This window comes from Coturnix japonica, chromosome 1, assembly GCF_054131305.1.
Source record: "Coturnix japonica strain WE chromosome 1, WE-NBRP24, whole genome shotgun sequence".
NCBI classification, from domain to species: Eukaryota; Metazoa; Chordata; class Aves; order Galliformes; family Phasianidae; genus Coturnix; species Coturnix japonica.
The window spans coordinates 43,356,597-43,365,691 of NC_140663.1; the positions used below are offsets into that span (position 1 = coordinate 43,356,597).

Consider the following 9,095-nt stretch of genomic DNA (forward strand, 5'->3'; position numbering starts at 1 on the left):
GCTTGAGTCAGACCCCTTGAAATGCTTGCATTAGGGTTCAGAAACCACATAATACCTGATGTTCTGGTTCAATGCGTCCAGTTGATGCTGCTGGAGTGTTGATAAATAGCTAGCTGGTCTGTCAGCCAAATGGGGGATGTGCTGACCTGCAGAAATGAGCTGAGTGCAGATGGCTGCTCTGCTGGGAGGGTGGCGGGGCATGGCTTCTGGGTTGATAAGATGTTGATATCAGTGTGATCTGTTAAAGAAAAAAAGATGCATTTCTAATCTCTGTCAATCTTTGGCGGTGCGTAGCGTGAGGCGGGCCGGGAGGGGACAGCCGCGAGCCGTGCTGCGGCGCGCAAGATGGCGGCTGCACACAAGATGGCGGCGACGACGAGACGGCGGCAGCTGCCCGCCTGGATGGGGACAGCGGGGGAAGGCGAGCGGCCGAAGGGGGTGCCGGACCGGGTCCGGCGGCGACGGCAGAAAGGGGCTGCGGAGCACAGGTAATGCTGCCGGGCGGGGAGAGGGCGGGTGGGGCCGGAGCGCTCCCCGCTATATGCTGTCTCTTTGCGATGCCCAGGGCAGCGACCGTGTACTGCATGAACGAGGCGGAGCTGGTGGACGTGGCGCTGAGCGTGCTGGCTGAGGTGAGCCCGCGGCTTCCCTTCACCCCGAGCACACCGGCCTCCCCACGGCTGCGGCCCGCGGGGCAGCCCTTTGACGTTGCCTTGTGTGCGAACGGCTGATGGTCCTTGTGTCAGAGCTTGCAGCGCGAGGGAGCTGAGGAGAAGGCCTGCAGCGGGAGTCAGGAGGAGCAGGACCATGAGCAAGTGGAACAGGAGCTCCAGGCAGCACCGAGCCAGGCTCCCGGAGGCACGGCTAAAGTGGAGGAGGACAGCGACCACAGCCCGAGCCCTCCATCTCCTTCTGGTGCTGGCGCGGATGCAGAGAGGGCTGGCCTTGATGACTCTGAGGACGATGCTCTGAAATATGTCAGGGAGATCTTCTTCACATAGCATTGCCTCTAGCACAGCTGTGCAGGCAAGGACAGGGTTCAGAGGGCACAGCCCATCCAGAAGGAGAAGGTTGGGAGCCCGCTGAGAGGGCATTCCTGAATCACTTGTCAGGCAGTGTCCTGCTGGTTTCCCTTACCCCATGTCTTGTCGCTGGGACACTACAAACCCTCACAAGCAGCAATAAAGGGAGTGAAGAAATGCAGTTACTGCCCAAACTCAAGGGTGGCGATGCATGCTGGACACTAAGAGGAGCCTAAGCTGAGTCCCAGCTCATCATGAGCTCCAAGCTTGTGTTGGATAGGGCTGAACACAGGGCAGTAAATTACGGGTTGCATACTTGCTGTGGGCATGAACTGCCTGTCAGCTTAGCTGTGGACCAGCAGCCCACCCATGGCTGGCATGGCTGTGGTACCAGCTGCTGAAAGAGTCAAGGTTCAGCTGTGGTGAGAGCATCCCAAGGAAGATCAATAGCAGCAAGGTGGTTCACAGGATGTGTGTACAAGTGATAACTCGTGTACCCACGTTACTTGGAATAAAGTCTAGAAGATACAGGTTTTTTTGTAAGTACCTGCTTAGCTTCAGTGGAGAAGCACTAAATAAACTTGGTTTTTTCTTGTTTTTACATGGCTTCCAATTTCAAAACCTGAGAGAAGCTCCGAGGGAGCTGTGGAAGGGAATCTAGGAAAAGAAAACAAAGGGGCTGATAAAAAAGAAATATATATTTGCAAAGACAAGACAAGGAAGAGAAAAGGAAATTAACAGTAATGATAGTAAGGTATATTTACTAAACAAGGGATGTGCAGTGCAATTCTTCGCTTCCTGATGACCTCTGCCCATGTAGTCCCCAGGCAGCAGCTGTCCCCCTGGCCAGCTCCCTGCTGTTGTTGCGTGTTGTCATACATATCACTACCTGAACATATCAGAGTTGCTGAGGTTTGGAAGTTCCCTTGGGCTAAATGTAGGTGAAACAGCAAATTATCAGTTAAGTAGATCTTTATATCCCACTACAATACATAGCACAAGATGCAAAGTACTTTGACATCTGCATGTCCTTCAAATTAGCTGAAGGTTGTAGCCACACTCCTTATCACACTGGTCACGTAGGCATCTTTTGCAGCAGTGAGACTTGTACTAGGTGGGTGGCACAGTCTGTGCTCTGATGCTACACCCTCTTTGGCAAGCTGCTTTCCTTAGTTCTGGCTGCAAAACATGCATGTGATTTCCACTCATGCAGCCAAGCAATGCATCCATATTTGAGAAAGTGAAACGTTTTTAGAGGTTTTCCACAGTATTTTATAGTGTGGGATATCCCTTTGATCAGTTTAGGGCAGCTCTCCTAGTTCTGTCCACTCCCAGCTCTGTATGTGCCCTCAGTCCCCTTGCTGGCAGGGCAGTACGAGAAGCTGATAAACATCTTTAGCTCTGCACAGCACTGCTCAACAATGACTGAAACACTGGTATGTTATCAAAGTGTTTATCTTGCAGCCAAAACATGGCATCGTATTAGATACAATGAAGAAAATAACTAGCTGAAACCAGGACACTGGATGTGAGCACTTGGACTAAGGATCCTGCCAATGATTAAAGCTGTAGCATGATTACTGTTCTAAATCACAACATCCTGCATCTTCATCTTCAGATTTTAATGGGCAAAGCCTCCTCAGTGAAAGGGCTTTGACACGGGTTCATGTGCTTGGCCCAGATGGCGTACATAGTGACAGTGAGAATCTGGAGCAGAATCAGAGCCATAGTCCCAACCAGTGCCAGAAAGCCCCCAGTGAAATCGGAGGGGTTAATCCATGGTGAGGTTTGGAGGAGAAATATACCCAAGCCTCCGGATAGGAGTAACATTTTGGTGATGAGGATGATGAGCAATGCCCTCCAGCCCTTTGCCTTGTCTACACCCATCACATTTGCAAGGAAAAGGGGGTAGAAGAAGCTGAGGACTGAGCAGATATAGACACAAACCCTGGCCAGTGCTATTCCTAGCCAGCTGATGCCCATGGCCTGCAGCTGGCTGACTTCCAGGCACTGCAGCTTCCCGGATGTCTCATTCCACAAGCAGAAGTTGTAAAAGCCGATGCATTTGTTGGGGAGGTCAACCAGGTTCCCTGCTTCCACCAGCAGTGCGTAGATCATCAGTCCCAAGGTCCCAACAATCTCCAGGACAGTAAGTGCACAGAACAGGTGCCCCGTGTACCTCCCACACAGCAGAGCCATTCCATGGCCCACATGCTCTCTTGATACCATGGTGAAGCCCACTGTGGAGCCACGTGCTGCAAAACATGAAAGGGAGGGACCCTTTGGTTATAGTGCATGGTACCTTTCCAAAGAGAGCTCTGAGCCTGTCACAGAGAACCAGTGCTTCCTCTGCACGTGGAGCACAAGTGTTTCTGCCCTGCTCTGGCTGTGCTTCCCAATGTGTTAGAGGGGATGGGAGATGAGACCAGTGTGGTTCCCATATCTCCACACGTACCCCATGCACCATGGCCTCACACTGAACAAGACAGGAATGTGTCAGCAGGCTAGAGAAGCACTATAGCCCAGTAAGGAAGGGGTTAACAGCCATCCTGGGAAAATGCTTCTTACTTAGTTCTGGACAGACAAGGACATCCCTTGTGATCTTTGGACGGCTGAGCAGAATGCAGGCATGAAAGAGTCTGAAGTGCAGATTTACCCCCAGCCCCCACAGCCCTCATACACCTGGTGCTACCAGTGCCCCATTTTTCCACATGCCCCCAAGGTCCCTACATCCCCTTGAAGACCTGAGCACAGCAGGGCCAGTCACCCTCACCCCTGTCCCCGAGGAAGGCAGGAATGATGCACCTCTGCCCAGGTTGCCTGAGGAGTAATGCCCACACAGGTGGGCAGCTGTGACATCACCAAGGGGCACCCCCAGACCCAGCTGCCCACCCACATCTTCTGGGGCCCAGGGAGATGGGTGCAACAGACAGACCTCAAGCCACTGTCTTCCTCCGTCCTCTGGCTGGTAGCTTGGTAAATGCAACTGCCTGCTGCTCTCCTAGAAGTGCAGTCTGTCCTGCAGCTGCTGCTTCACGCTGAAAAACAGGGAAGTGGCATCAGGAAGGGGCATCACTGGCTCCAGAAGCAGACAGCATTGCAGTACCGGCCACCTTGGTCTGTACAGGAGCACCAACACGGGGTAAGGAGCTCAAGACCTTGGCTTCATGCTAGGCTCTGCAAATGACCCCTTTCTTGCATTTGCCAAGCATTATCTCTGCTATGAATCATTTACCAGTTCCATCAAGAAGCTTGCAGCATGGTCCTGTTATCTCCTCTGTCAACTGTGCTACGGTACATCATCCCAATGTCCAGGGCGTCTACAGCCAACCTTCCCATGCTGTGCTGTGTGTATTCCCGCCCCATGGACACTTATGGATTTGGTGTAGTCTCTCTGAGTTTTCAGAGCACCTGGAAAGACTCTGCTCACACCTCTGCCGAGTGCCTGGCAGCAGCTGGCATCCCCCTCTCACCCACCCACATGTTTGAGAGAGGGACACCCACGCTAAATGTGTACAGAGATAAAAAATCATAGGATTATTGAATAATTTGAGTTGGAAGGCATCTTTAAAGGTCATCTAGTCCAACTCCTCTGCAATGAACAGGGACACTATGGCTACATCAGGTTGCCCAGAGCCTGACCCAGCTTAATTCCATTTCAGACTTCTCTCCCCCAACTACAGCTATAGCCAGGAGGAGCACTCACAGAACAGAGAGTCACAGGATCCAAACACGTCTTCCTCTTCCCCAGGTCAGCACCTCACTTCTTCTTATGGCCTCCCTTGGAGCTCTTCATGGCGAGATTTTGGAGATGCTGGGAGGCCGCACAGAGGATTCCTGCTGTTCTGAACCTACCACAAAGACACAAATGACCATATACACTTGAGCTGGAAGGGACGATCTGATCCTCCTTTCTGCAATGAACTGGGACACCTACGGCTGATCAGGGTGCTCAGAGTCTGGTCCAGGACCAGGATGATGTACAGTAAAATTTCATCAAGGATATGACGAACCTGTTAATAATTCACTCAGAATGGCAACCACTGCTATTGAACCAGACTGATGTGTTAGTCTCACAAAAACAAGGTCAAATATCCCAGTACTTTTATGGTTTTATTACTCTTTTTATGCTTCAATAGGAAAACGTGAAAAAAAACCCACAACCTTATATACATTTACTATGTTTACTATTTTACATGTGACTCAAGACAAGCCCTCTCCACACAGTGCAGCCCCAAGGCTGGTCAAGGATGTCCTAAGGAAGGCAGGCTTATAGAAGCACGGATTTTCTGCTTATTCATCCCATGTCATCTTCTATTCCCCCACCCCCAAACAAACAAACAAACAGACAAGCCAACCAGGAGTTAAAAGTTGTGGTGTCACATTTGCCACACAAGGAAGCAAATTTAGATGCTTAGCATGCTCATGGAAAGGTATTGCAGAGGTAGAGGAGAGCCAGTTCAGGGTGCCCATGCTGCAGGTATAATGCCACTTGGAACCCCCAGACACTATCCTCTCCTCTCCTCTCCTTGCAGACTCACATGTCTCAGGACCTATTTGTCCTTTTCCAGCAGTGCAGCCTCGCTCCCTCCTCAGGCAGGTTTAGCTCTGCAGCCTCCCGCTGCCCACGGATCTGCCTGTGCCAGTGCCCCGTGCTAGCTGGGGCAGAGTGCATAACCTGGTGAAGGCACATAGCCTGGATATGAAGCCAAGGCCTGGCAGCACTCCAGCAGTGCAGACGCAGTGTTGGTGAGCCTGCAGCCAAGTCCTAGCTGCCTTGGAGGCAGCCTGGCAGAGAAGCTGGGATAAACAGGAAAGAGCTGTCATCCGCATACAGCTGGGGCCTTTCACAGACAGCCCCTCAGCCTGTGACTTTTGAACAGGAGAGACTCTACACACAGCAGTGCAAGAAAGCAACCCCTGTGTGGCCAGCCCCCAGCTGGCTCTGCTGCCGTGCCTCAGGGTTTGATGCTTCTGGAGCTCCGTGCCTCAGCTCTGTGTGTTGTGCCCCGGAGCTGCCTGGGGCATCTGTACAACACAGGGCTCATTGGGATGCTGGTACCGGGGTGGCACATACCTTCCCAATCTCTGTTTACAGGCAGGGAGCAGCTTCCCCTCAGTGAGCTGAAGGTGGACAGGGAGCAGGAAAGAAGGCATGCAGCTCTGGCCAAGTCTGGCCTTGTGGCTGGGGGAGCCCCTGGTGATCCCCATGTAGGGGCACACAGCTGTGCAGAGCCCAGAAGCAAGAGGCTGGCACTCCCTCACAGCTGGGGAAGGGAGGACCTGTCTCCTCTTCAGTGTTAGCACCTGACAGCACTCCTTGTTATCCTGGCAGCTCCCCCCCATTGCCATGGCATTGCAGGGGTGAGGGACACCGCTGGAGGATACTTACTGGTTGCCCATCAGGATGAGTGCGGAGCTGAAACAAGCTGCAGAGCAGATCCTGCCTGTGGTTGCTGCCAGGTCCAGTGCTATCTGAGTTCTGACGTACAACCCCTGTTACACAAGGCTTTATGCCTCTGCTTTCTGTTTTGGTTTAGAGGGTTCTGGGATCCTCATGCTGTGCTCCTCCCAGATAACTGCGTTCTAAAAAAACACGTGAGAGGAAAGAACACAAGCTGAGCTGCCACTGTCTCAGCTGGGTGGAGAGCTGCACTTTCTTTTCCTGGCCCTGCCAACTGTTGTGTATAACTGACTGAGTTATGGGAATTGTGCTGCTAAAGTGGCTTCTTTTTTTTTTTCTTTTTCCTATTTGTGCTTCTGTCAGCTGCTGCTTTGCAGCCTGCCCCCCTGACTAACACTGTCTCTGCCAGCTGCAGTTTGCAGTATGTGTAGAATCATGTTGGTGTTAAGGAGCTGGATCAAGGAGGTTCAGATCACAAGTGGATTGGGCAAGGATTTTGGTGGGGGAAATCAGAGGGAATGCCTCTTGGGATCCCAAGGCAGCCAGCAGAGAGAGGTCCAGTCAGCCTCTGTCTCAAGACTTGCCCTTAGTCCTAGCTGACCTAGAATTATAAAATCATAGAATATCCCAATCTGGGGCCAATAATGATCTCTGTGTCCAATGCCTGGCTCCACACAAGGACCACTCAAAAACCAGACCATATATCTGAGAGTGTTCAGGCTTTTCTTCACCTTATTCTAGAGGTCACCTTCCACATCTTCAGCTGCCTTTCTGGCAGGTATTTTCCCTTCCTTCTCCTTCGAGGCCTTCAGGCAGTGGAAGATAATGCCCCAAAGCTGTGCAGGTTGCAATATGCCCTGCCATCGTTGTCCTGTGGGCATCTTACAGGTGTCCCCTGGCTTCTGTGGCTCCATACACACAAATTCTGATTGTTATAAGAACTAACATTTATACAAATCTTTGTATGCGTGTCCTTAAGATAAAGCAAATCTGTACTTTAAGCCAGGATGATCATCCTTGGGTTCATGAAAGGCAGGTCATGCTTGACTAACCTGATCTCCTTTTATGACTGAGTGACCTGCCTGGTGCATGAGGGAATGGCCATTGGTGTAGTCTACTTAGACTTCTTCAAAGCTGCTAACACTGTGTCCAAGAGTATTCTCCTGGAGAAGCTGCAGCTTGTGGCCTGGGCTGGTACATTCTGACCGGACAGCTGGGCCCAGGGAGTAGTGGTGAATGGAGTTAAATGCAGTTGGTGAATGGTCATGAATGGTGTTCCCCGGGGGTCAGTTCTGGGGGCCTGTCCTGTTCAGTATTATTAGTGATGACCTGGACAAGGGAATTGAGTGCACCCTCAGTAAGTTTGCAGATGACATCAATTTGGGAGGACGTGTTGATCTGCGTGAAGATATGAAGTTCCTTCAGAGGGCTCTGGACAGGCTGAGGCCAGTGGGATGAAGTTCAACAAGACCAAGTGCCGGTCCTGCACTTAGGCCACAACTAACCCAGTCAATGCTACAGGCTTGGAGCAGAGTGGATGGAAAACTGTGTGGAGGAAAAGACTCATTAACAATAACAATCAAAAGTAAAGCACAGGTGACCTGGGACTTTCAAATGTGTTTTGCTTATTTTAGCCTGCTGTTTTCAAAACAAACTACTACACTAGATTCTCAGAAGTTGGCAATGACTCTGGTAACGATTCCTAAGGGAATCTCCACAGAAGAGCTGTGTTTTCTTTAGCTATTTGAAGAACTTCTCAGCTATATCAAGTACTGCTCCATTGTAATCAACCTGCAGGATTACTGTGAGAGTTCATAGGCTGGTGAGAAGGAAGGTCAGAGTTTACTTCTCATTTTTCCATACTGTTCGGAAATCGTGTTTATTGTTATAATCATGTATATCTTGTCTGTAATCTGCTGGTAAGTAAAAAGAAATAAATCTTAGTGCAACTGAACCAACAGTATGCTCCCCTTCCTATAGCTATCATGATGAAGCAACTGAGAAGCTAAGAGCTTGTCTTGAACTTGAGTCCAAGGTAGTGCAAAGTTAAATGGCTTTGTGTTGTCTGCATGTCTGCTGAATTTAGGACTCTGTGAGGCTGAATCCTATTCTGTCTGGGTATCAGATCTGGCCAGTTCTTTCTTCTTGAAGAGAAAAATAATTTAGGCTTTATTTAGTACTGGCAATTATAGCCCAGCTCCTTGCAAATGCTAAAAACGGCCCTGATTTTGCAACAGTAGGTTATAATTTACAGATTTAAATGGAGCATGCAATGAAGACAGAGACAAAGTAGAGTGAGGAAGCCTGCTAATTGCTTAAGGGACAATCCTAAGTACTATACAATATAAAGGAGATAATACTTAGTACACCTCAAGACAAAGCAAGCTATGCAGGTATATGACTATAATGAGTAAAGTGCTACCCAGGTCCATAAGGACACATGAAGGGCCATATTGGTTTAGACCAAGGGGCCACTTACCACAGCAGTCTGTCTTCTTGGTGACTACGACTGTGTGAATTCTGAAAAGGGATTAGAAACAGAACAAACATACACAATACATTCCCTAAGCACTCTCCTCTGTTTTCGCTCATGCTGAGGACATTTCCCAGACCATATGCAGCCTATCTATATTCCCAGTGGTGTATTTTTAAGGCACACGTCCACCTGA

The 9,095-nt window shown here is 50.1% G+C and overlaps 2 protein-coding genes across 3 annotated transcripts; one reads left to right on the forward strand and one right to left on the reverse strand.

Moving 5' to 3' along the window:
* The first annotated feature begins 338 nt into the window (after positions 1-338).
* Positions 339-1,623, forward strand: CYREN (cell cycle regulator of NHEJ). Its single transcript, XM_015859549.3, has 3 exons — positions 339-488; positions 566-632; positions 747-1,623. The coding sequence occupies exons 1-3, from the start codon at positions 346-348 to the stop codon at positions 999-1,001; spliced, it is 465 nt and encodes a 154-aa protein (XP_015715035.2). The 5' UTR covers positions 339-345; the 3' UTR covers positions 1,002-1,623.
* A 79-nt stretch (positions 1,624-1,702) lies between these two features.
* TMEM140 (transmembrane protein 140) lies at positions 1,703-6,509 on the reverse strand. Of its 2 annotated transcripts, none has more exons than XM_085515534.1 (4): positions 6,415-6,509; positions 4,729-4,873; positions 3,958-4,060; positions 1,703-3,277 (listed from the first exon to the last, which is right to left on the reverse strand). In XM_085515534.1, exon 4 carries the CDS (start codon positions 3,249-3,251, stop codon positions 2,637-2,639), a length of 615 nt encoding a protein of 204 aa, XP_085371660.1. In that variant the 5' UTR covers positions 3,252-3,277; positions 3,958-4,060; positions 4,729-4,873; positions 6,415-6,509; the 3' UTR covers positions 1,703-2,636. The 2 variants fall into 2 exon arrangements, with proteins under 2 accessions (XP_085371660.1, XP_085371668.1); XM_085515542.1 differs by lacking the exon at positions 6,415-6,509 and adding an exon at positions 5,564-5,758.
* Between the last annotated feature and the right edge of the window lie 2,586 nt (positions 6,510-9,095).